At 64.8% G+C, this 25387-nt stretch overlaps 3 protein-coding genes across 9 annotated transcripts; all 3 read right to left on the bottom strand.

Annotated features, from left to right (window-relative positions):
- Positions 1 to 2101: 2101 nt before the first annotated feature.
- Positions 2102 to 9867, bottom strand: MCRIP1 (MAPK regulated corepressor interacting protein 1). 6 transcript variants are annotated; one of them, XM_082750866.1, is made up of 6 exons: positions 9763 to 9833; positions 7214 to 7393; positions 3857 to 3911; positions 3645 to 3763; positions 3038 to 3139; positions 2102 to 2905 (listed from the first exon to the last, which is right to left on the bottom strand). In XM_082750866.1, exons 3-6 carry the CDS (start codon positions 3862 to 3864, stop codon positions 2841 to 2843), a joined length of 294 nt encoding a protein of 97 aa, XP_082606992.1. In that variant the 5' UTR covers positions 3865 to 3911; positions 7214 to 7393; positions 9763 to 9833; the 3' UTR covers positions 2102 to 2840. The 6 variants fall into 6 exon arrangements, with proteins under 6 accessions (XP_082606992.1, XP_082606995.1, XP_082606994.1 ...); XM_082750869.1 differs by having other exon boundaries at positions 4380 to 7393; positions 9763 to 9827; XM_082750868.1 differs by lacking the exons at positions 7214 to 7393; positions 9763 to 9833 and adding exons at positions 8576 to 8670; positions 9271 to 9438.
- Positions 9868 to 10052: 185 nt separating this feature from the next.
- Positions 10053 to 11985, bottom strand: PPP1R27 (protein phosphatase 1 regulatory subunit 27). Of its 2 annotated transcripts, XM_082750864.1 has the most exons (3): positions 11078 to 11985; positions 10837 to 10987; positions 10053 to 10552 (listed from the first exon to the last, which is right to left on the bottom strand). In XM_082750864.1, exons 1-3 carry the CDS (start codon positions 11265 to 11267, stop codon positions 10429 to 10431), a joined length of 465 nt encoding a protein of 154 aa, XP_082606990.1. In that variant the 5' UTR covers positions 11268 to 11985; the 3' UTR covers positions 10053 to 10428. The 2 variants fall into 2 exon arrangements, with proteins under 2 accessions (XP_082606990.1, XP_082606989.1); XM_082750863.1 differs by having other exon boundaries at positions 10837 to 11985.
- A 3475-nt stretch (positions 11986 to 15460) lies between these two features.
- On the bottom strand, positions 15461 to 25385 carry P4HB (prolyl 4-hydroxylase subunit beta). The gene is made up of 11 exons (XM_082750860.1): positions 24800 to 25385; positions 23785 to 23991; positions 22349 to 22482; positions 22080 to 22217; positions 18285 to 18389; positions 17979 to 18104; positions 17701 to 17901; positions 17405 to 17525; positions 17111 to 17292; positions 16947 to 17033; positions 15461 to 16407 (listed from the first exon to the last, which is right to left on the bottom strand). Exons 1-11 carry the CDS (start codon positions 24948 to 24950, stop codon positions 16327 to 16329), a joined length of 1533 nt encoding a protein of 510 aa, XP_082606986.1. The 5' UTR covers positions 24951 to 25385; the 3' UTR covers positions 15461 to 16326.
- Between the last annotated feature and the right edge of the window lie 2 nt (positions 25386 to 25387).

Genomic DNA, 25387 nt, shown 5'->3' with positions numbered 1-25387 from the left:
AGGGAGGATGAAACCGGAAAACCGAGGAGGAACCGCGTGTGCGCGCTTAGAAGCGGAAATACAAACGCAGAGCTGGACACACGTCGGTGGGCCGGCCCACTCTGCGGGAACCACCCCCCGGGGACGCTCCCGCAGCCCCAGCGCCGCCCCCCGCCCTCTGACCCCACTTTCCACCGTCAGCCCTTTTTTCCTGCTACCGCCTCCCTGCTTGACGGGATCAGGCCGCCCTGAAGTCTAGAGGACTCCTGGGGCTCATCGCCACCCCCGTGGTCCTCCCAAACCCATACTTTGGACTCCCCATCCCCTGCACCCCGTCAAACTCCGCACATCCACACGGAGCTCCTGGGCTTGCCCCGCCCGCAGCTCCGCTTCCTCCGGCTCACCGGGGCAGCCCCGCAGGTCTCCGCGTCTACCCCGAATGCGAGCGCGCTCCCAGCCCAGCAGCCAGAGCCACCGTCCCACGCCCCATGCAGCCCCGCACCTCACTCCAGCTTACAGAAACGTGGGGGACGGAGGTGCCTGTCCACAGGAGGAGGTGACCAGCCAAAGGCAGACTGCAAGCAACTGCACCTTGAAGCACCCAAGGGGGAGGGGCGGCGAGCCTTCAGGGACAGGCCCGGCGGACGGAGGCGGCAGACACGCTCTGCCTTCCCACCCGGAATATACTCCGCTGTTAGGAGGAACACGGACCGTGTCTCAAGTATCTGGGAATTATTGTTCAGGCCATACACATAAACACGCTCAGTATTTACTAAATCAAAATTTTGGTAAAAGCAAAAGCCTAAAAATTTGAGTCAGGCCGTGCTCTGAAAGGAGGTGAAGGCAGGGTCATACCGTCGCCCCACGATGAACTAGGACTGAGGTGCGCACGTGCGGGGCACAGGGTGGCGGAGCAGAGGGGACGTCCCCGCTCCGCCAAGATGCTCACTGCCCTCACGGCACCGGAGGGCAGGGGTCTCCAAGCACTCGCGGGCACCACACGGCCACAGTGAAGTCCCAGCAGCCTGGACGGGGAGGAGGCAGCACCGCTGAAGCTGGGCTTGGACCAGAGGGCCCGGGCTGGGCCGACAAACAGAAGGACCTCCCCGCTAACCCGCCTCCCTCCGCCCCTCCCCGCTGGTCCCCAACACCCCCTGACGAATGCTCAAAGTCCTCACCCGTTAGGCAAAATCTCCAAAGGGGACACATGGACCCAAGTTAGGGAAGGGATGGTTCCACACCCACCCATTTTCCTGCCTCCAGGGCCTCCACCTCCAGTGCCCAGCTGAGCTCCGCTCACCCTCCTGGAACGTGGCCTCTGGGCCACACTCTACCTCTGAGGTGGGTCTTGGCACAAAGACCCCAGGCTGAGCGCCTCCACCCCACGCAAAACCGAAGTGGGCAGGGATACTGACTGAAATGCCCTTGAGGGGTCTCCTGTGGTCCCCACACCCCCAGTGGTCAGGTAGACAGGCCCACGGGTATCACCACTAGCACAGGAGGCCAGGGAGGGTGGCTGGGGGCCCTCGGACCCCTCGGCAAGACTCCCACAGGTCCCTAGGGAGCAAGCAAGGCCACGCGGTTAGAGACCGGGCGCAGGGCCGGCACCGGCCAGCTCCCACTGGCAGTGAGCCAAGGCGGCTGTTTATTACACGACCTGTCCTTCCTGTGCCCCGTCCCAGAGGAGCACCCTCGCAAGAAGACGCCTCCTGGAGTCACCTGTAGGCCCCAGAGCACTCTTCCAGGAAAGCATGTTCCCAAAATAAACTCCAGTTCCATGTATGGGAACAGGGCTTTCCAGGTTTGAAGGTCAAGTGACTTGGGTCTCTCTCAGGGCCCAGCGGCCACTCCTTCATCGGTACAGCGGAGGAACCACTCTCCCCAGGGTCCAGGGCTGCAGAGGGAGCCTCCTGCCTCCAGGGTCCCCACCCCTAAAGCAATGGTCCCCAAGGAACACAGGAGAGCCACCTCAGCCTCTCTCCTCCCCCAGCGCCCACTGCCCCCTGTAAGAGGCCTGAGCCCCCTAGAGGAACCCAGGGAGCTGACGGGATGTCTGGGGTTCAGGGTGGGGCCTGACCGTGGGTCTCCAGCCCTCCGTGGGCCTGACAGACCAAGGGGCCGCTCCAGCACCACCGGCCTTTATTCACTGGTCCTTGGGCTCCGGGCACAGACACTCGGCTTTTGAAGGGCACAGGAAGAAAAGGGGGCCCTGGTGACCATCCCAGCACATGGTACAGGGCCAGGATCATCTTCACACCCCTTCCCGCAGGGACACCGGTCGTCCAGGACCCTTTCTGAGGGGGTGCTCAGTGCCATCCTGAAGCTGATGCAGGAAAGGGGCCAGGCTGGACAACGGGCTGAAGGAGCAGATGCTCCCCAAGGTGTCCAGCCCAGAAAAGCAGCAGGGCTTGGTGGGGGGTGCACAGGTACTATGGGAGAGAGCATCGCAGTCCTGCCTCCTGACCCCTCAGGGACAAGCCCAGTCCCACCAGCCTGGGAAAGAGCAGAGGCCCCCTTGCCCCCCTCATGACCTTGGAAGTGGCCAGGGGAAGGGACTCAGGGGGGTAGGGGCAACAGGAGGTGATGGGAAGTGAAGAGAAGTCAGAGTCAAGGCCCTGGACTGGGGGCGGGCAGGGCAGGCAGCTCCAAAGACGCGGCTCCGGGGAGAGCAGGGGCTGACAGGGCCTCCCCCGTGACGGGGGCAGCTGGAGACCCCGAGAAGAAAGGAGGGGACTCGGGGAGGAAGGGCAGGCCATGGCCAGCGATCGTGCCCCTCCCGATCCTGGGTTTACAGCCCCTCCCCCTCCCAGCATCAGGCGGCGCCCCGGTCTCCTGGAGGCCAGGGGAGGGACACGGGCGCTTCAGGACTTCTTGGCGTCCGGCGTGTTCCGGCGCTTCAGGTCGCTCAGGTCGATGGGCTTGAAGGCTGTCGGGGGACAGAGTGTTCAGTGGCAGCGTGGACACAGAGGCAAGGCCCAGGACCCGTACCGCACCTGCCCCTGGCAGCCACGGCCCCGGGCCGCGCCCAGCACCGCCCCGGGCCAGCTCCTCCGCTCACTCTTCAGACTGGGGTTAGGGACCTTCTCCACGTACTCCTCCACCAGGCCCCGCTCGCTGCCGGACATCTGGCTCCGCAGGTCTCGCTCCACGCCCTGCCAGGCTGTGAAAGGCAAGGGGGCGGCATCAGCACCCCAGTGTGGCTGGGGAGTCAGGCAGAGTCCAAGTGGTCAGGGCCCCTCCTCCTCCCCCACTCCCAGCCCCCCACCTCTCGGCTTCCGGCCCCCAGGACTGCTCCCGCCCGGGCCTGGCTGCTGGTGGGCTCGCAGACACACGTGACCCGGCGCTCTCCATCCTGGGCTCGGGCGCCCCGCCTAGCCCCCCTCCTGGTACACGTGGGCACACGCACCCAGCCACACGCCTCCACACGGCTGGGTCCTCCCAGAGCACCCTGTCTTCCCGTCTCCCACAGGGGCTCCCTCTCCTGGAGACCACCTGGCCCCCACCACTGCCTCCTCCCTGGGGAGCCGCACCCCGCCCCACCCCACCCTCCCGACCAGACATGGCCCCTGAAGACCAGGCCAGGCAAGAGCCCAAACTCTGGGATGGCGCTGGGGGCTCTGAGGACTTCTCGGCGCCCCAGCCCTGGCTGGGGGAGCCCCGCGTACCTTCGTAAATGAAACGCACATTCTCCTCGTGGGCTGGGGTGAAGATCTCACTGCTGCTGGGGGGAGAGCGGGGGCTGCTGTTCCTCTTGCCGTTGTAGACAACTCTGGAGACGGGGGAACTGGGGGGGCCCGAGCACATAAGGAAGGGCTGGGGGCAAAGTGGGGCCCATCCCCTACCCCCCAGGGGAGGCCACCTGCTGCCTAACACCCACCTGGTCATTGCGGGGGTGTCTGGTCCTGCACTCCACAGCCGGGTCCCCTCGGCCTCTGAAAAGGAAGCCCAGACCCCTGGGAGTGGGACAGAGTCACCCTCTCCATGGGAACTTCAAGGGAGGGAGGGGTGCGGGGCCCACCTTCTCCATCAAGCTGACGCCGAACTGCCGTGGGCTCCCTGTCCACCCAGAAGCCCCGCAGGGGGAGGACCAGCCACAGTCTGGGCAGCGTCGACCCGCTGGAGGCTGAGAGCTGGCAACCTGGCCCTGAACTCACAGTGCCCTCCTTCGGGGCAGCCCCCAGCTGCTGGACCACCCCTATCCAGAGAGCCCCTTCCCCCACGGTCGGTGGCTTGGGATGGCTCCAGCGGCAGTGCCCAGATGCCCCCTTTCCAGAGTCACAGAACACCTCTCGTGAAGTCTAGGTCTGCAGGGGAGAGCCGTAGCGACCCCAGTGAACCCCAGCTCTGCCCCCCCTGCCCACAGGGCCTGGAGTGCTGTCTTCACTGCGCCTGGTTCCCACCTGTGAAACAGGGACGGGCTTCGCGGGGAGGACCAGCTTGCGGGGCCCTGAGGCCAGGGCACGAGTAAGTGGGCGCACGGGACGGGGCAGGAGGAAAGGTGTGAGCCTGGAAGAAGCTGCCGGGCCCGACTCGGGCACAAAAACCCTGGGCTGCTGCCTATTTCCAGCCTCTCTGTCGACTCCGGTTTTATGGCCCAGGGGGAAGCCCTGGTAATTTTTAAGATTTTATTTACTCATCAGAGAGAGTGAGAGCACACTCCGAAGGGAGCAGCAGGCAGAGGGAGAAGCGGTCCTCCCGCTGAGCAGGACTTGGTCCTAGGACCCTGGGACCATGACCCTAGCCAAAGGCAGATGTGTGACCCACTGAGCCCCACAGGCGACCCGGGGGCTGGTATTTTTAGGCTCAGTCTCAAACCAGCCGCAGAACGGTACCCCCCTCTCTGGCTGACAGCAGAGCACAGATAAGGAAGTTGCCTCCACAGAGCCAGTCCCAGGCCTGGCCTGGCCCCAGAACAGACGACCCTAGGTACTGGGGGCAGACAGAGGGGGGCCCTGAGCACAAAAGCTCCTGCCCCCCTCCCTCCTAGAGCCCAGAGCAGAGAGATGCGGCCCTTCCCAGAGGACCAGAAAGCTGTGGGTCCTTGTTCTCTGGCTTACTCGGTCCCGTCACCGACGATCCAGCCTTTGAACACCTGCACAGGTAACCAGCAGCCCAGAAAGCAAGACAAGGACCTCGGAAGAGCACCAAACCAGCTTCCTGGGCGACCCACCCCACCCCATCCCGCAGCAGCCCAGTCCCTCTCACAGGGACTTCCCCTCCCGTGGACTCAGGGGGCTTCCTGACCCTCCCCAGGCATCAGCCCCCGAACACTGGAGCAGAGAGAAAGCCCTTTCTGGCCTAAGGACACCCTGGGCCACTCAAGGGGCTGTCAGCCGTCGGACAAGGTGGGGGGCTCCCATTACCCGCAGGACGGAGGGGCCAGGAGGACCAGCCAGCCCCTGCCTGCCCGCAGCCAGTCCCTGGCCTCTTCCTGGCCAGGCTTCGTCACCCTCCCGCAGGTGGTGCTCCGCGATCAGGGAGGCCCCTGCTGCACGGCCCTGCCCTTCCCGCCTCAGCTGGCCCGCTGCAGGGCTCTCCCCACCAGGCGGCCTCCAGGGACCACCCAGCCTGTGCGGGCATGTGACCTCCTCTTAGGGTCCCCTACTCATCGGCCCTGGGCCAACTCAGGTGCTCACCCCCTCTTGGCTCCCGCCACAATGTCTGCCCGCGATGCCACGGTGGGGCTCTCTGGACACCTCACCGGCTCCTCTCCATCTCTGCAGACCCAGGGCCTAACCTGGGCTGGCCCCAGAGCAGCCGCCCTGCAGGGTCTGAGCCTGTAACCTGAGCCCCGGGCCCACAGAGCACTCGGTCCCCACGCTGGGGAGCCAGCCCCACTGGGCTTCCTGACTAAACCAGCAGCATGAGAAAGTCACATCAGCTCCCTGTCCCAGACCTGCGCATCTGTCACAAAGGCCGTCCCCTACGGACGTCCTACTTCAGCTAAGGTTTCTAGTGCCCTGGGCAAACTGCACGAACACGCGTCTTTGCATCACACATGCAGGAGCTTCTGTCGGCCTGGAGGCCTGAAGAACAAACAGAGTGACGTTTCAGAAAGGAGTCACCTTCTGCCTCCCTCCCAGCACGAAGTCTACGGCACCAGGCCGACCGCTAGAGCCTGGGTCGTACCGGCCTGTCCTCCCGGACGGAGAAACCCCTGCACCGTCCCAGGCCTCCCTCCAGCTCAGCCTCCCTCCCCTGGGCCTTTGTCACCAACAACGGGTCCCGGCCCCACCCCCACCAGATCCAGCCATCTGGCAAGACTCAGCAGCACCAGGAGAAGCAGCCTCCGGGAGACAGAAGGGACAGTGACCTGCCACTCCCTCCCCCTCCCCTCCTCCTACGGTGACTGGGTGACTGGGCCTCCATTCCTGATGCCAGAGAAACTTCCCACTAAGATCAATGCGCACCCCCAGCCATCCTAGTCCTGGGCATGTGCCCAAGACACGGGCCACGTGGCCGCTGAGAGGTGCCCAGGAGTGGCCGGAGAAGCGCCCCCCACAAGCACCCAATGGAAGAACCACTAAGAATGGGGGTGTGTGTCGAGCCTGCTCCTCCCCCCGAGGAGGGACGACACCACTGGGGGCCTGAGCCGTGTGAGAGCGGGAGACGGGCACGGAGGGAAAGACAGACGACGAAGCCCGGGACACGGGCGCCCTGGGAGCAGCCCCCAGCACAGGGCCAACCACAGAGGCTCCGACGGGAGAAAGGGAAAGGCGTCCGTGGGGAGACCTGTACGAGGACAGCTGGAGGACAGCCTGCGCCTAAGCCTAATCGACCGTCGGACCTGCGCGACACCTCCCCGACCTCGGCAAGCACAGTCGGGGCGGAATGAGGGGAGGAGGTGGCCGTCAGCCAGGGCTGCCCGTCCGCGAGCGGCAGCTAGGAAGGGAGGCCGGGGGCTGGCTGACCATGGGGCATCTCCGATGAGCCAGGACACCGGAGCGCTGCTGCGCCGCAGAAAGTGCTGAATGGGGCCACGAGAGTGGCAGGGTGGAGGCGTTGCATGACCAACGTGCTGGGGAGAGCAGCACAGCCCTGGGGGAGTGCCAAGGACACCTAGCAAGACAGGCCGAGCCATGGAGGACCACGGAGCCTCCAGTCCAGCAGGACGGGGACCTGGTGCTCGGGGAGGGCTGGGGAGGAGGGCAGGCCCTCCCGCAGAGTACCTGGCTGGCACCGCTTCCCAAAGCACCTCCCTCCTCCCCTCACTGGCCTTCCCTCTTCTGCTCACAGGACTAGAGGCACAATTATTTCCTCGACTCTGGGGCGCCTGGGGGGGTTCTGTCAGCTGAGCGTCTGCCTCCGGCTCAGGTCATGATCTCGGGCTCCCGGATCAGGCTTCCTGCTCAGCGGGGAGCCTGCTTCTCCCTCTCCCGCTCCCCATGCTTGTGCGCGCGCTCTCTCTCGCTCCCTGTCAAATAAACAAAAATCTTTAAAAAAACAAAAAGGAAAGAAACAGGGTCTCATCCGGCCACCGCGAGCCCGTCGACGCTTGCCGCGCCCTTCCAGTCCGGGTGACGGTGATGTGAGGGACAGCTCGGTCACTGGCGTCTAGATCTGATGATGCAACGATGGTCTCCCCCGGGGCCCACAAGCCCACCAGCAGCAAGCCCAGGGCCAGCCTTCCCGGAGCTGCCAACGTGCTCTCCCGCCGCCTCTTCCCATTCGCAGCCACCCCCCACCCAACGAGACTCCCCCCAACCTCGGTCCTGACCCCTCCCCAAGTAATACCCCACCCTACGTGCCCTGGGCCCTCTAATGCCATCAGGCCCTCAGCGTGGCCCAATCTATTCCTTCAGGTGTGTCTGACCGCTGGGCTCCAGCTCACGCCCAAACAGTCTCTGAAGCAGAACCGCCTCTGCCAGCCGCCATCACCCCAGAGAACCACGCGCCGCCCCCCACACTGTGCTCGCCGCAGGGCCGGACTCTGGTCCACGGCTGTCGAGCTCATGGGGGCCGGCGGCTGCGGGCTAGGCACACGGCAGCGTCCAGAACCGTTCTGTGGCTGGAGCTCACCCATGCTTGCTCTGCGGCCTCCAGGGCCATCCCTGCCTTCCCGGGCCTGGGAGTCCCTGTCTCAACCAAAGCAGCCCCCACGGCTGTGCGCTGGGCTCTCCTGCTCAACGAGAGAAGAACGCACTGACGGGGCACTAGTGGGAGCGGCAGGCCACTGCTGACTACAAAGCACAGGCCAGGACAGTCCTGGGCGCCGCAAATGCAGAGCCAGCCCACTCCCAGGGAGGCGGCGGCCCGGGCACTCCCAGCACGTGTGAAAAGGCAGCAGTGCCACCAGTCACAGCAAGCTGCCGCCACCCAGCCAAGTACGGTCTGAACCCCCAGCGGCTCCCAGGGCCAGGCCCAGACAGCTCAGCCCACCTGAGCACCTCAGAGCCGCTGACGCCCTCGGTGGCCCCCTGTGGCAGGTCCCTGGACACCCTCCCGTCAATGTGGTTCTGCTCAGGACTCTCTCCGGATGGATCCGTTTTGTACCTTGCTCTTGCCCGGGAACCAAGGAGGCCTCCTGGGGGGAGGCAGGGCATGGGGGGACCCGAAGCCCCGCCCTCGGCCCCCTGTCCCAGACTTTCCCACACACAGCCGCACGCGCAGAGACAGGAGCCGAGAGGACACGCTTGTTCGGAGGCGACGGTGAAGACTCCGGAGTTGGAAGCCGTTCTGCACACGGTAGTCCTGCTGCGCTCCTGCGAATGCCTGATGCTCAGGTTTTCTTAGACTCCACGTTCCCCGACACTGCGTCTCGGCTGTACCCCACAATCCCAGCCGTGAAGACTCCCAGAAAACGACCTACTATCCCCGCGGGCACCAGAACACTGCTGTGCGAGCACCCGCAGAGGACCGGGCAAAACCTCTACGGCGCGCGCCCTCGCCCGCGCCCTCGCCCTCCGCTCTGGCTGGGGCAGCAGCTCCCGCCCCAAGCAACAGCCCTGAGGGCGTGCACCCCACCCCCCACCCCGAATCACGCGGGCGCCTGCCCCACGCGGCCCCGGCTCCCGCTCCTCCCCGAAAGCGCTCTGCCCAGAACTCGCGCGCTCCCACCGCCGCTGGGGGCCGCGCGCGGCGTCCCCTCCCCCAATACTCGTGCTGGGGACTCAGCCAACAGACCGCCTTTTCTCGGAAGCCTCCCTGGGGCTGGCCAGAGCGCAGGACACGGGCACCGCCATGCGCCCCGGCCACCAGCAACGGCAGCCCCCGGGGCGGCGCCAGGCCCTGCAGCCCGGTGAGCTGGCTCCCCGGGGGCCGGGCCCAGCTCACCCGCGTTGCGCCCCGCACCTAGCCCCGCACCACCGGGCCTGCGGGAAAGGCTGGAAAACGGGAAGGAAACGCTGCGGCGGGGCCTGGCCAGCTGCATCCCAGGAGGCAAGAAGCATCCTCCGGACTGTCCCCTGTGGGGACGGGGGGAGGCGGGACATGTGTCCACCTCGGCGGCGGCTGCTTCACAGACCGAAAAGGGCGGGTCCCCCGCGGCCCCTCCCGAGCGCATCTCCCCGGTGGCGCCCGGACCAGCCCCGCCACGTCCGCACGGCCCCGCCCCGCCCCCGCCGCCCCCGCCGCCCCCGCCGCGCCCCCCAGCAGGCCCAGCGACTCGGGCGCGGCGGACCGAACGCTGCGCCGGCTCCCGGCCCTGCGCGACCCCGCCCGAGCCCTCCCCGCGCCAACCGCCGCGCCAGGGCGGGCCCCGGCCGCGCCCGCCCCGCCCCGCCCCCGCGCCCGCCTCCCCTCGTCCCCGCGCCCGCCCCCGCCCCCGCGCCCGCCTCACCTCACCTCACTTCACCCGCTCCGCCGCCGCCGCCGCCGCCGCCGCCACCGCCGCCAGCAGGGGCCCGGCCGGAAGTGACGTCCCCGCCGCGCGCAGGCGCAGGCGCGGGGAGCGTGAGGCCCACGTGACGGCCGGCGCGCGCAGCAGGCGGGGGCGGGGCCCGAGGCCCGGGCTTTGCTGTGCCTGCGCGCCGGGTGTTGCCCGGGCCGCGGTGCGGCGGGGTAGGGGGCGCGGGGCCTGCGGTGTCTGGGGCTGCGGAGCCGCGGGGAGCGTAGCCGAGCGGCGGGGGCGGCGGCGTCCGGGGGGGCCCGGGCTGGCGCGGTCAGACAGCTCGGAGCCCGGAGCCCCGAGACTCTGGCCGCCTGCGTTGGCGCCGACGCCCGGACCCACAAGCCGGTGTGGACGGCAGGGCCCGCGCACCGCCGGGAGCGCGGGAGCTGGGGCCCGTCCCCAGTAACCAGGCTACCACCAGGGGCTAGCGAATGACGTTTATTGAAAAAGTAAAAATCCCAATAAAAAATTCACCTGCAGAAAAAGCCAGGCCAGAAGGGGGGGTGCCCAGGTACCGGGGTCCCACTGGCGGGCAGTTCCGAGCACTTTGGGGGTGGGCGCCCAACTTCTCCAGGCAGGGCCCGAGCCCTGGGGGGGGGCGGGGGGCGGGGCGGGGGGGCTCAGTCCATCGTGGTCCCCTTGAAGAGCTCCACCAGGTCCTTGAAGTCCGGGTCGATGAGGTCCGACGGCAGGTCTCCGTCGTCGTTGGCGGCGTCTCTGTCTGCCCCCAGCGAGATGAGGTACCTGGGGGGCCAAGGCGGCAGTGGGTTGGTGGCCGAGGGCGCTCTGACCCCACCCCGGGCCGCGGGTTGCCGCTGACCCACACCCTTGTAGGGTTTCTGCAGGAGGGGCGCGGAGGAGGGAACCTGACCCTGCGCAAACGACTGTCCAGCCCGCAGGGAAGACGGCAGAGAGGAGGTTCCAGGAGCTCGTGGGGTTCTCAGCTGGACCTGGGCCGCCCAGACCACATCCGGGACGGTCCTTGAGGCCAGAGTGGTGGGGACAGAGCCCGCGGCCGTACCCCTCACCTGGCTATGTCCGGGTACCCGTCGCTGCAAGCGATGTGCAGAGGCGTCCAGCCGGTCTCGTCCCGCTGGTGGATGTCAGCCCCGTACTTGACCAGCAGCTTCACACACTCCAGGTTCCCGGAGAGCACAGCCTCGTGCAGGGCGGCCAGGCCTGCGCAGGGCATGGCCAGGCAGCAGGGGTCAGGGCGGAGCATTCCCGGGACACTGCACAGACCCCGCGCTAGGCCACACAAGCACTCACCTGAGGGGTGGATGGTGTCCAGGGCGACCTTCCGAGCCCGGATGAAGCGCCCCACCTGCTCCAGGTCCCCTTGGCGGATGTGGTCCAAGAACAGGACGTCGTTAGGGAAGCGCACGCTGCGGTCGGCCAGCAGCCGCCTGCGCCGCTGCCGGGGGCTGTACCGGGCATAGCGGCTGGTCCTGCTGGGCATCCTGGGTGCTGTGGCGGGCCCGCCGTGTGGGGACCCTGCTGCTCGGGGAAGGGACGTGTCCGGCTGGGATCACACCGCGCATGCAGTCTCCTCCTCCGCCGCCGCCGCGCTCCTGGGCCGCCCAGCGCCTCCGTCTTATATAGGACCATGGCGCTATATAAAGCTGCGCAGTCATGCTCCCGCCGGGAGGGGCTGAAACGGAGCAGCGCCGGCCCTGTGCGCGGGATCATGTTCAGTGGTTCATCTTTCAGCCCACCTGTTGCTGTGCCCTGGCCAAAGGGGTCAGATCCTTCCTGGCCACTGCTGTCTGCCCCACAGCTGGGCCCAGAAGGTGCCTTACAGAGGGCAAGAGAAGGCACTAGAAGGACAGGACCCATGAGGAACGCAAGCAGCTACCAAGGTCATGGAGAGGGCCCAGGTACCTGCCAAAGGCATGGAGGCGCAGAAAAAAGGTCATGGTATCCGGTGAGGGTGGCTGCGTCCACCTCATGGAGAACAAGGGGGCTGCCCCCCAGCTAAGGAGGAGGCACAGGGCCCTGACTATGCCAGACCAGGTCCAGCCCTGTCCAGCAGGATACAGGACCTGTATCCCTCTCTGTCACTTGTCACTTCCCTTTAGGCTTGCACCATGCTTCTCTCCTCCTCAGAAACTTCCCAGGTCAGAATCCCAATAAACACCTTGGTTTCCGGCTGCCCAGCCCATGCTGCCCTGTTTCCCTCCAAAGCATGTCCCCACCATCCACACTTCTGCTTCCAGGCTCCTGCCTCTCAGTGCCAAGGACATCCGTGCTCCCACTTGAGAGAGCGTGCCATCTGCTCCCCCAGGAGGGGCCGTTACACCCCGAGGGGTGTGAGCTCTGCTTGGCCTAGACACCTATGGGAGTGGAACCGGCGGAATGCTAAGGAGATGCCCAGCCGGCTGAGCCAGCACGAGCAGTCCTACTGTGGCCACCAGTATGTGGAGGTGGCCTGGCTTCACTGGAGAAAAGCAGTAGACATGAGCACACTCCCAGGAGCAGGCCTGGGGGCTCAGGGTCAGCCCCCGCAGCACGAGAGGCTGGCTGGCTGCGTTTATTAGGGCTGCTGTCACCAAGTACCAGACTGGGGACTTAAACCTGATTTTCTTGTGGTTCTAAAGGCCAGAAGCCCAAAATCAAGGTGTTGCAGGGTTGGTTCCTTCAGAAGAAGAATCTGTTCCAGACCTCTCTCCTGGCTTTTGGTAGTGGTCCTTGGTATTCTTCCGGCTCGTAGATGTATCACCGCATCTCTGCCCATATGGTCTTCTCCCTTCCTGTGTGTGTCTAGATTTCCCCTTTTTGTAAGAATCCCAGTCATTGGATCAGGGTCTTCCCATGCCAGCATGACTTCATCTTGACTGATCACATCTGTGACCTCTGTATTTCCAAATAAGATCACAGTCTGGGATTCTGGGGTTAGCACGGCCACATCGAAAGATCGGAGGGATGCGGTGCAGCCTGTAATGTGGGTGTGCGATGCCCCTGGGTGGTCACCCAAATCCTGAATGAGGACAGAGCCCAGATGGACGAGCGCTGGGCACAAGGGTGGAGCAGGCAGCCTGCTTACCAGCAGCCTTGTGTCACCATGCTGGTTTGGATCCAACAAAACCAAATCAACAAATGTGTTTAACACCCTCTAGGTGCAAAGCCTTGGGCCAAATGCTGTGTAGAAGCAGGGCAGTGCCTCGGACAGACTGCCCGCCCTGACAAGTTTCCCCAGCCCTTTCCAGAGCCCCCGCCTCCGGCTGCCGGGACCCAATACAGGGCTGGTGCCCAGTGGCCCTGCACTGCAGGCTCATAGACTGGTGCCAGCTGATCTTAACTACTGGTCACTTGGGAGGGGTCAGTATAGCTTCTGGCTGGTTTCCAGGAGAAAGAACTTTCCTTTGATGTGAAGATTGCCTATTCTGGTGTCGTGGAAAGTTGTGTTTGCCCTCCCAGAACCCCGGATACAGCTGCCAAGGGCACAGCCCTTCCCGACAGTGACCCAGCTTTGGGCTAGAGACAGGCTGGTCTGCGCCAGCCTGTTGGCGATTCCAGTGATGCAGCCCCTGGCCCATCAGACTGAGGTGGGCTGAGAGCTTGGCTGTTTGTGGCTTTGGCATTTCGATTTGGATCAGAGAAGGGGCAGGTGCCCAAAGCCCCTCCTGCCAGTCACAACAGACCCCCCGAAAGGTATTTAATGTGTTTTTTATTCTAGTGAGGACACGGGACTGTCCTCTAAACCACAGGCGTGACCTGAGGCATCCCCTTTTGGAAACCTTTGGTCAGAAGCCAGGGCTGAGCCTCTGACCCACGGCTGTTTGCAGAGCCTCCCTCTCCCGCAGCCATGGTGGAGCCGAACCGGATTGATCCAGCTTGGCCTCTGATGCCCATGGGCACTTATAAAGTGACCTGGTTTGTACAATGCTAGGCTTTTGCCTTCTAGAGACTTACAGCCAACTAAGACATTTAATTAATCCAAGAAGCTTACTCTGAAAAGTCCAAGGAAAAGCGGGAGCCGGAGGGCCTGTTAGGAGAACAGGTGCAGGCCTATGGCCGGGTCCTCTCCCGCCGGCGGGCTTTGTGGCTGGAGGACCTCAAGGGGCTGGTGCACGGCTGGACAGCAGCCTCTAAGCACCTGCAGAGAGCAGAAGAAAAGGGGGGAGGGGAGAGAGAGATTTGGGATGTCCCAGGCTGCTAAGCCGGAGCTGAGCACCCTGCTAACCCGGCGGCCCTGCCAGGTCTTGGACTTTACCGCGCAGCCTCCCGGCCAACCCTGGGGCCCTGGAATGTGCCCATCAGCTGCCTCTGCGAAAGGGGAAAGGTATGGGTGACTCACTCCCCTCCCAGGAGCACATGACGGCCGGGCTCTCTGTGCACAGGACACAGCTTGGCACAGCTGGGTCGTAGGGTCACCCACACCCGCCGCTGGGGCCGGCAGCACAGCCTCCCCCAGGGCGCAGTTCTGACTTCCGATGGCCTCGCTCTGTGCTGGCTTCCTTCACGGGAGGCCATGCGTCCCCTTGGGGGAGCAGCTACCGCCCTCCCCTCCTAGGACCAAGGCACAACACACGTAAACCCTGGAGTGGAAGAGCTAAAAGCCAGCGCCGGCGCAGGCCACCCGATGACCAGGGCTGCCGAGGGGAGGAGTGGCTGAGGGCCTGACTGGTGCTGCCTAGGGTGCTAACGCTGGGTCCTCCCAGCCGGCTGGCTGGGAACTGCCCTCCTCACCTGGGCTGGGGTCTGTGCGGGCCTGGAGGCCGGGCTGCCAGCTGCAGGGACGACACGGCAGGCACACGGGAGTGAGCAGAGAACACCGAGGAGCCCAATGGCAGCACATTTTATGGGTGCGTCTGCACCGGCGAAGCCCCCATTGGCACGCGGGCATCAGAGCTGGGGGTCCAGGGACAGAACAACGCCTGTGTGCTGCAGGGCTTCTCGGGAACTGCGCTTCATGCTGTCCTTGACCCAAGCTGGACCGAGCGTTCATGTGCATTCCCTCCCAGAACATCGGCCGGCCGCCCTTCGGTCCCACCTGCTGCTGTAGACATGCTGAGACCAACAGATGCGAAGGCCGGGGTGGGGACGGCGGGGCGACCATCAGAGTCCTGCCAGCTGTTGTGGAGCCCCTCTCCTGCTCTTGAGGTACCCACAGGCGCCCCCACACTTCCTGGGGTCCCAAGGAGTAGCTCTCGGGCTCCCACACGCCGTCGGCCCCACACCGCAGCTGGGCCCGCCATCCAGGAAAACCAGTTCTCTCCGCATGAACTCCAAGCGAGCTGAGGTTCTTTGGGTCAAATTTTTAAAACCTGGGTGATTTGCTATTTGAACATGCGACCCTGACCATTGTGTCTCAGTGGTGAGCACAGCAGTGCCATTGGGTCACCCGTGCCCAAGTGCACACTGCTGGCTCGTCAGACCCCCGGCGGCAGGAAGCCTTGGCACTTGCTGGGCGCAGGCTCCACAAGTGGCCACTTGTGTCCCAAGGCAGCAAGATGCCCCAGGACAGCACCACACCCCCACCCCCATCCAGCTGTAGCCCCTGTGGCCGTGCATGCTTGGCGACTGACCACCTGGGACACGCCTGTGGCTTCCATGGACGCCCTGCGCTCTGAGAAAGCTGACCTGATGGGGAGAGGCCTAACCCCGGCCGCTCCCCGCCACATGGAGAGCTTGTGAAGCAGAGACAAGAGGTAGTAAAATTTCAACTTTATTTGGCCAATGTATTCAATTCCAATATCGTGGTAGAAACGGCTGCAGAACGGCCCGCACGTGGTTCGGCTCAAGCACCCTTGGCCGTCGCCCAGCCTGGAAATGGGAGGGTTCTGGTTGTGCCTGCCGCAGGCCTCAGGCGGTGCTGGAAGTCACAGAGCACCGGGGAGCCTGGCTCGGGGAGGAAGGGGGGCCACCCGGGTCTGCCCTGGGCTCAGCCAGCATCCACCACCCCCTCCAGTCGTACAGGCCCCTGTGACGGAGACCTAGAGTCGCCATCTAAGCCAACAACATGAGACCCACGCTCCGTCACGCGTTACCAGCAGGAGGGGAGAGGGACCCGGCTGGCCCGGCCCGGCGCCTCCCACACAGGGGACAGGAGTCTCCAGGGAGGCCCGGCCACAGTGGGACACCCTGACGTCCAAAAATGTCTCAAAATCCCACAAATGGAATTTCTTAAAGTGATACTATAAACCCTAACAGGAAGGAGACTTCACCTGCATGAGATTCAGAGACATTTTAACAAGCACTTTGGACAGAACCATGTACGAAAAAGTACATCACAATTAAAAACAAAAAAAAAAAAAAACCAAACAAACAAAAAAACAGCCCACCACAGTGAGCTGGCCCGGAGAGAAATCCCTTTCCAAAAACTGAAAAGCACAAGTAAGAGACGGGTCTAAATTTACGCGTGTCAGGATAAAGTTGCTTCAGAAAAATTCCCTGCACTTCCGGTCGGTGTCCCCTCCTTGCCGTGAGGGTCCTCGGGCTTCCGGAGGCCGCGCCTCTGGGCGGCGCTGCCCGGGGGTGGGGGTCGTGTCTGGGGCGCCAGGTGTGCGCGCCGCACCTCACAGCTCGTCTCGCACGGCTCTCTGGTCGTCCTCCTCCTCCAGGTCAGGCTCTTCCGCTTCTTCCAGGTCTTCCAGGTCCTGGGGTGGAGGAGGGAGGGCACGAGGAATCCCACTGGGACAGGACGGGGCAAGCCCGGCCCCAGCACCCGGGCCCTGCAGCCCGATGGCCACGCGGACTGAAGCGAACCACTCTGGTCTCTACGCGCGGACGCCAGGGGGCCTCCCGCCAACAAGACAGACGGGGAGGGTTGCCCAGGGCCCCAGCCTTCAGGGTCTGTGGGGCCAGGGACAGCCCTATGCCAGCTTCACGGTGTGCTCCCTTGGCAGGCCTGCTGCCCCTCCTGCCCCCCCTCCACCTAGCAGACCCTCTGCTTTGCCCCAGCCGCCCAAGGCTGAAGCTGCTGTCCGGCAGGACACCTCAGCCACCCTGCCGGGGAAGAGCCCGAGTCCTGGCTGGCAGGGGGCCTTATGGGACGAGTCTAAGGTGCCTCCAGCAAATACCAGCACTGCAAGACCCCCTGACGGCCGCGGCCGGAGCGCTCTGCAGGGAGAGCAGCTCTGCCCAGCCTGGGGACACACGCATGCCCCTCCAGTGGCGCCCACAGACCCCCACTCACGTCATCATCCCCAGCCCCGTCCTGGCCACCACTCTCCAAGAACTTCTTAAAACCGTCTAGTGTCCGCTCCCCGTTGTAATCAATGACCTGTGGAGGGGGGTAGGGTCAGGGAGCTGGGCAGCCCCCCCCCGCCCCCCGCCCCCGCCCCCGGGCCGGCTGCGCACCGTCCTGTCGGCGCTGGCGGGGAAGAACTTCAGCGTGGGGAAGCTGTGCACTTTCACGGCCTCCACTTCGTTGGCCGTGGAGTCCATCTTGGCGATGACAATGTTTTCATGGTCCTTGTACGTCTCCCCCAGCTTATCCCAAATGGGGGCCAGCTGTTTGCAGTGGCCACACCATGGGGCATCTGAAAGAGAGCTGTGCTGAGGCGCTGGGCCCAGAGCCTCCGCTGCCTGCCCCCAGCGCGCACGTCCTCGCGGGGCGGACAGGCCCGGGGGCGCTGGAGGGACTTCACTTACAGAATTCCACAAAGACGTTCTTTTTCTCGTCGAAGGCCACTTCTTCAAAGTTCTTCCCAACCAGCACCTTGACAGGCTGCTTGTCCCAGTCTTCGGGCAGCTCCTGGCTCATGAGGTGGGGCTGGAGGGCAGGGGGACAGGGTCACGGACGCCCACAGCCCCCACGCCGGCCCTCGGAGCCGCAGGAGAGGACCGTGCCCGGAGGTCGGGGCTGCTCCGCGCTCCCTAAGCAGGGGAGCCCCGAGGGCCCAGAGGCCGGCACAGGCCAGCGCTGTGCCAGGACACGGCTCCCCCACCTTGATCTTGCCCTCCAGGAAGCGATGGCAGAACTCCTCGATCTTCGCCGCTGTCAGCTCGTCGGACTCCGGCTTGTACTTGGTCATCTCCTCCTCCAGGGTGATGAGGCGCACGGCGGGGCACTCCTCCTTCTTGAGGCCGAAGAACTCGAGGATGCGCTGGTTGTCGGCGTGGTCGCTGTCGATGAAGATGAACAGGATCTGGGCGGAAGCAGCGCGGTCAGGAGGGGCCACAGCGGCTCCTGCCCTCCGCCCGCGGCAGGCGTGCGAGGGCTCACCTTGCCCTTGAAGCGCTCAGCGGCCGTCTTGAAGTTGCTTAGCTTGCTGTCGTAGTCGGGCACACTCTTGGGCAGGAACAGCAGGATGTGGGTCTTGATTTCGCCTCCGAAGATCTTTGGGGCCGTCTGTGTCATAAGCAGAGGGCACTGGGTCTGGGCCATGAACTGAGCCGCTAACGAGATTCCCTCTGCGGCTGCGATGCCACCGAGGCAACACTGCCTATTGAGGGGTCCCTGGGGCCGGGACCTCGTGACCCCCCCACGCCACCCCATCCTCAGGGCACAGGACCCACAGGAGAGCCACACCTGCTCCGTGAACTCGATGACCAGCGGCAGCTGGTTGTGCTTGATGAAGTCCAGCAGTTTCTCTTTGGTGACGTCCCCCTCAAAGTTGTTGCGGCCTTCGTCGAACTGTGGATGCAGAGAGGGACCCTATGAGGCCCCCGGTGCTCCCAGAGCCTCCCGCAGCGCCCCCCACGGGCAGCCCGGGCTTGGCGGTCTGGCAGCCCCCTTCTAGTCCGGCTTCAAGAGCGACAGAGAGCAGAAGCCACATGCCTCTGCACCAAACAAAGCCGAGGCGAGCTGCAGAGGGCGGCCTCTCTCCAGCACCAGGCAACAGCTACACCAAAGGGAGGGCGTGGGGCCTTTCACAGCGGCTGCACTTTCCTGCTTGGCCTCCAAACGCGCCCTCTCCTGGGCCTGCTGTGCCCTGCTGTGCCCTTGGACGGAAGCAGAGATGCGGGACGTCCAGACAGACAGAGGTCAGCCGAGGCTGCCTCCACCAGGCAGACGCCAGTGAATGCCAGAAACCCAACACTCTCACCACCCAGCTGCAGTCAGCGCAGAAAAACCAACTTTCACAAGTTATTACAAATAACTTGTTGTTTTAGATGGACGAGCTTTAAGTTGCTTCCTCGCCCAACCTGGGCCTGGAACTCTCAACCCTGAGGTCAAGTGTCACCCACTCTTCCGACTACAACAGCCGGGCGCCCCTGGATGGCTCAGTGGGTCATGGTCTCAGGGTCCTGGCATCCAGTCCCGCCTGGGCTCCCTGCTCAGCGGGGAGCCTGCTTCTCCCTCTGCCTCTCTCTCAAATAAGTAACATCTTTAGGGAAAAAAAAAAATTTCCCAGTTCTAATTTCTGACCCAATAAAAACCAATAAATATAATATGCAGCCACTCCAGCTCTCTGGGATCCCCAGTAACATGAAGAGTTTGAAGAGTCCCGGGCCCCGAAGGTGGAAGGCCGAGCTGTTCCCCAGAGAGGCCCAACAGGAGCCCAGCCGCAGCTGCGGCTCTGGATGGGGCGCACAGACGGGCTGACCGGCTGCCCGAACCTGCCCAGGTGAGCCTTCTGTCCTTCCCCTGAACTGTCACATCAGACGCAGGGACCGAAACTACCATCCTTCCCTTCCCCAAAGGAACTTCTGCAAGAGCAGGTGGCCACTCCGCCTCCCGCCAGCATTCTGCTCGAGCGGGAGCTCCATCCTGACCATGACGGGGCTGCTCAGGTCGACCGGACCAAGGGCTGGGCACTGGGAGCCCCTCTCCCGGGCGAAACTGAAGCCTGCTTGCTCTCCCCCAAAACCTAGGACGGAGAAGAGGGAAAGGTGGCGAGGAGCCAGGAGGCTGAGCCCCACCAGGCCTGCGCCCCCAGCAAGTTCCTGAGCCCCTCCGAGCGGCACACGGGCCACGGCGCCCGCCACTTCCCCAGAACCGTCTCCGCCCCCAGCTGGGAGCGGTCTGCCCGATTTCACGCGAGGCCTGGAGAGCAGAGCTGCCCCACGCACCTGTCTCGAGACATGATCTTTTCAGTAACGGTGCCGCATCCCACAATGCTCACGGTCTACGCTAGTGAAAAACAATGAGCTCTCACCTAGCTAGTGACAAGAGCAGAGGACAGCTGCATCGGGCCCCAGCAGCTAACGTCCCCAAAAGGCTCGACGCTGTAGGCAGTGGAAGAGAAGCCTAGCCCCACAGCTACTCCTAGGCCTCCAGCTTCAAAGAATACAAAAGAAAAAGCAAACCCCGTGACAAAGACACAGCGTAAGCAGCTCTCAAACCAAAGGTCCGACAGGCAGTGACCCATGACCCAAGCCCCCATCCTTCCAGGGAGGGGCTGCTGGCCGCTCCTGGGAGCCCACCTGCCCTGTCCTGCTAGGAAGGCACCCAGCTCAGCGTGCCCCCAACCCCCCAACGGCCCTGGGCAGACAGGAAGACCCAGCACTTTGAGGAACCGGGCTGATTAGCCCGCAGGAGACAGGCGGCTGCCCGGTACCAGCTCAGGAGCTGGACCTGAACCTCCCTCCTCTCATCCGTGGCACGGCCCATGGGACGGCGGCTGGGACTCCTGCTGACCCGCGCAGCACCAAGTCCCAGGGCTCCTGCTCAAGGCTGCCCCCAACTGGCATCAGACCCAAGGGGGCTGGCTGTGCCCTGTGAGCAAGGACCACAGGAAGCACACGGTGGTCGGTTCACCCACTGAGCTCCTGCACATGAAGCCTCCGCAGACCCTCACGGACATGTGAGCACCCATAGGCCCTGTATGAAAACTGGTGCTCTGGGGGCGCCTGGGGGGCTCAGATGGTTGGGGTCTGCCTCCAGCTCAGGTCATGGTCCCGGGTCCTGGGATCGAGTCCTGCCTCAGGCTCCCTGCTCAGCGCTGGACCTGCTTCTCCCTCTCCCCTTGCCTCACCCTCCCTTCCTTTCCTCTCTCAAACGAATAAATAAAATCTTTAAAAACAAAAAAAAAAAAAGACAGCTGGGGCTCTGGACCTTCAGGCTGGTGGGGGAGCGCTGTGCGGACGCAGGAGAGCGTACTGGCCTCCGTGGCATCAGAGAAACTCCTTCCTCCGTCAGCCTCAACCTCGGGACCCAGGACCCCCGTCACCCCGAGGCCCACCCCTCCAATGCCCCAGGGGCTCCCCTCGTCACACGTGTAACTGGGATCTCCCGGGCACCCGTGCGAGGACTAGTGGCTAATCTAGCAAAGCCGCTCCCTTTGAGAGCGAAGACAGTGTCTGGAGGTCTCTCCGAGGCAAGACGGACCACAGAAACAGCAGAAGAAAGCCACCCCAAGCCGGCGTGTCCCTGGTCCTCTGCCTGGGAGACACCTAGGACCCCTGCCAGTGCCTGGCGTAGTGCCAGATGCAGCAGTTACTACGCATTACTGACCGTGGCCTGTCTTTAGTCACTTGGCCCAGCAGCCCCACACGCAAGGAGGCGCACACACAGAGGCCCCAGCCTGGAGCCTGGCACCCCTTTGGACCACACACTGTACTGCTTTACCGGAGCTCTGAACCTGCCCACTTCCCACAAGGACAAACCAGGACTCAGAGACCCGGTCTCCAGCCCCGAGGACACGCCTCCTGCCCCGTCCCCACTCTCCAGGCGTGTTCTCCCTCTCCAGGGCCTGCGCCATCGGAACCGCACGGACACACCACGGGCCAAGGCAGGAGAGCGTACTCGGACATCATGGGGGTTCAGCCAGCCCACCTGGCTGTGTGGTGGCTAAAACAAAAATCGAAAGACCCTGTGACCCCACGGTCACGCTGCACATGGGAGCCAGGCCTTGTCCTAGCAACGGCACAGGCAACTGAAGGGCACGTGGCCCAGGACCCATGCTCGCCATACCACGGGGGCCGGACTGGGCCGGCGGTGGGAACACCTGCCCAAGAGCCAACACTCAAGAGTCTCTGTTTCCAGTGAGCAGGACGGTCACGGAAGCAGGAGCGCCGGTCACACGGCGCTGTCTGCAGGATTACGATCCTGTGCTTGGAACCAGTCACGGCGCGACCTCTGCTGTTCTTCCCAGTCTTTTAGAAGAACCAACCCTGCAGAGCGGCCGTGCTCCCGCTAGCATGGCCCAGCAGCCGCCACGCGAGCCACAGCAACCCCACGGCGCAAAGTCTGAAGGCCGCGTCCAATCGGCTCCTCTGGCCGGACGTTGCACAACATTGCACAACTGGCCCTCGGTAAGTCGGGGGCCAGGGCAGGGCAGCACCGCCCGGCCAAGGTCCACCAGGCGCAGGGCGATAAGGACAGCAGCGCCCCGCCACGGTGTCTCAGCGCCCGGGGTGGGGCCGAGGGAGGGCCACTCACCTTCTTGAAGAGCACGACCCCATCCCCTGCCAGCTGGTATCTAGAGAACACGTCACTGTTGGATGTGATCCCAAAAGGTATGTCGTCGACAGCCTCCGCTGCCAGCAGGAACTGCTTGGCAAAGTCCGACTCCGCGTCCTACACAGGAGAAGCCGTAGAGGTGACCACAGTCCCCCGCACCGTGGGTCCCGGCCGGGCCTCGTCCCCGGGGAACCCTTCGCCCATGCTAGGGGGATGAAGGCTCCGAGAGGAAGCTCCCAAGCCTCTACCTTGAAGAAGCCGATGACGGTCACCTCGCTGGACTCCAGCAAGGCCTCTGCAGCCGCCGCATCAGGCAGAGTGGTGGCGGCCGGGCCTGTGCGCTTCTTCAGCCAATTCACGATGTCCTCGGCCTCGCGGCCAGCTGCGCCCAAACACATGCGGTTCCGCTGAGAGCCAGGCCCGCCCCGCCCCTCTGAGCGCTCTACCAGAGCCAGAGCAGCCTAACCCTGCCGCGGGACAGAGGAACAGCCGCCTCGTCCTCACACCCGTGCGAGTCCTATCGCCAACAAGACTCTGTGCGCATGAGAAGCTGCGACGGGCTCGCAGGGAAGGGCAGTGGCTGCCTCTGGCGATAGTTACAATTGCTTTTCCTTCCCTCTGCATTTTCAGAATCTCCCTGACGCGGGAAATCACTGAGCATGCGCACGCGCACGCTTCTGCCCTGGCCTCACTGTACGCGTCATCTTAATTAAAGATGTGGTGCAACTTTAAAAAAAGAAAAAAGTAAGAGGGCTGCCTGGGAAGTCTGCTGAACACCAGCTTTCCCTGTGACAACAGGCAGAGCTCCGGCTGGCCTTGGGCATCCCGGCCACTCCGGTGTCACTGTCCGCGGGGTGGCCGACCACATGTGCCTGCCGGACCAGCAGGGCAGAGCGATGGTGCACCTGCGTGCCACCCAGGGCCAACAAGATGGACAGCCAGAAGCCTGCTCCTTCTGAGCCCGAGGCCAATCGCTCCCCCCGCAGCTGGGCTGCCTGGTCCGACCTGAGAAGGGCCGCGGGAGCTGGCGCCGAGAAAGGGCTCTGCCAAGTGGCGGCTCAAGGCTGAGTCACCAGTTACAGGTGGATTAGGAGTGGCCGTCTCATTCGCCAAAGCTACGCGTCAGCGATGGGATCGTACAACTGTGCGCTTCCTGTTCCAAAAGCGAACACCGGAACCATAAAACAGCAGCACAGGAAGGAGCCCAGAGTCGCGGGCGTCAGGATTAACGAGGCTCCTGCAGAGCTCTCCGACAGCAGAGCCACAGAACCGGTTCTAGAGACAAAAGTCTCTCCTCTCATCAGTACCTACCAGGCCACAGGGGCCCAGCCCGAGGCAGCCACAAGGGCTCGCGCCGCAGAGTTCGGCGGTGACAGGTGCCTGATGCCGGCCTGTCCCCGGCGGCACTCGGCTCGGCAGCTGGACACCCGAGTTGGTGGTCACTACACTCGCTCCCGGGTGTGGTCCCAAGGGCCCCAGCCTTCCTCTCCTCCGGGGTCGGTCTCGGGACGCGCCTCAGCCCGCAGCTCGCCAGCCCTGTAGGCTGTCCCTCTCCACCAGAAAGACGCTGCAGGGATGGCCGGACACTCCTCACAAGGGCCTGAGAGGCGGAACTGCATGGAGAACAGCCCCCCTCCCCGCCCTCAGCCCCGCTCCGCGTTCGGGGGCAGCGCGGCAGTCACACCTGTGTACTCCCTGGGAGCAGCTGTGTCTCCGTTCTTGAAGAACTTGATCGTAGGGTAGCCGCGGACGCCATACTGCTGGGCCAGATCAGACTCTTCCGTGGCATCCACCTTGGCCAGCCTGATCTCCGAACCTTCTGCCTTCAGCTTCCCAGCGGCTTTGGCATACTCGGGGGCCAGAGCCTTGCAGTGGCCGCACCAAGGGGCATCTGAAAAAGAAGCGGGGTGCTAGAGAGTGGCACTGCCCAAGTGCCCCCGCTTCCCCCCCTTCTCCTCCGTCCTTCCTTCCATGACGATCTTATCTGCTCACCCAGATAACCCCGTGAACACTCAGGGCTGGGCGGAGAGCTCGGGGCTCGGAAGCGGTACTGGGACAGAGGCCAGAAGGAGGAACCGCACCAGCCCCCGCTGCTCCTGCCGGGTCAGCACCGGTCGGACTCTCGCCACGGGGACCCTCCCAGCACCGCGGGCAGCACGGGCAGCCACGTCCCTGGCACTGCCCTCGGGGAAGCAGGGGGGCTAAGAGCTGGTCACCAGTGCCAGCCGCACCTGTGCACAGCGGCGCGGGCACCGGGGTGCAGAGCTGCCTCTCCGCTGAGGCCGGCCGCGTCAACACTTGCGCGCACGGGGGCTGGGTGCGGGGGGACAGCACGCGGCAAGGCAGTGCCCGCGGGGCGCGCGCTCTGGGGCCGGCCCGGGGCAGGCGGGGGCTGCCCTCCGAGCGCCCCTTTGTACCTGCGGCGGCTCACAGGGGTGCCCGCTCTCCGGGGCCCACGGAGGGACCTGCCGCGCGGACAGCAGGCACAAAGGCAGGGGCGGGCCGTGGACCTGCCGCCACCCGCGCAGTCCGGCTCGGGCAGGAGGGGCGGCCCCAGGGCTGACAGCAGCGCCGCGGGCTGCCGGGGGCGGGGGCGGGCGCCCCGGAGCGCCGCGTGCCCGCCGGCCCCGGCCCCGGCCCCGGCCGCGGCCCCCCGCCCCGCCCCGCGGCGCCAGGCCCGGCCCGGGCGGCGGACTCACAGAACTCCACCAGCAGGTACTTGTGCGCCGCCAGCGCCTCCTCGAAGTTGCCCTTGTTGAGCACCAGGACGTGGTCCTCCTCCTCCGGGGCGGCGGCGCCCGCGCGCGTCAGCGCGGCCAGGGCCAGGCAGAGCAGAGCGCGGCGCAGCATGTCGGCAGCGGGCGCGGCGCTTCGGTTGGCGCCGCCGGGACAGCGAGGCCACGAGAGCGCGCGCCGGCCGCCCCGCCCCTATAAGCCCGAACGCCGCCGAGCGCGCGCCCGCCCGCGCCCGCGTCCGATTGGCTGGTGGGAGCCGGGGCCCGCCTTCGAAGCCCTCGGACTGGCTCCCCGCACTGGCCCCCGACCCCGGATTCGGAATCGGCGTGGAGGCCGCCCTCCGTCTCTCCCGGGATTGGTCGGGGAGCTCGCGCTCGCACTCTTCCCGGGCTTCTCATTGGCTTCCGGTGGAGAACTTTCTCTTCCGCGACTTGTGACTGGTGGCTTTCTCCTACACCCTCCGTGGGTCTGGAATGGCTGAGGCCTGTGGGGACCCGGGCTCTGTGGCTCCTGATTGGCTGGGAGATGAGCGCACCCCCGCGCGTTGCCTC

This window comes from Mustela nivalis (genome assembly GCF_964662115.1).
Source record: "Mustela nivalis genome assembly, contig: HAP1_SCAFFOLD_1980, whole genome shotgun sequence".
In the NCBI taxonomy this organism is placed as follows: domain Eukaryota; kingdom Metazoa; phylum Chordata; class Mammalia; order Carnivora; family Mustelidae; genus Mustela; species Mustela nivalis.
Note: the sequence above shows the minus strand (reverse complement) of the source record. Positions and strands in the feature narration are given on the sequence as shown.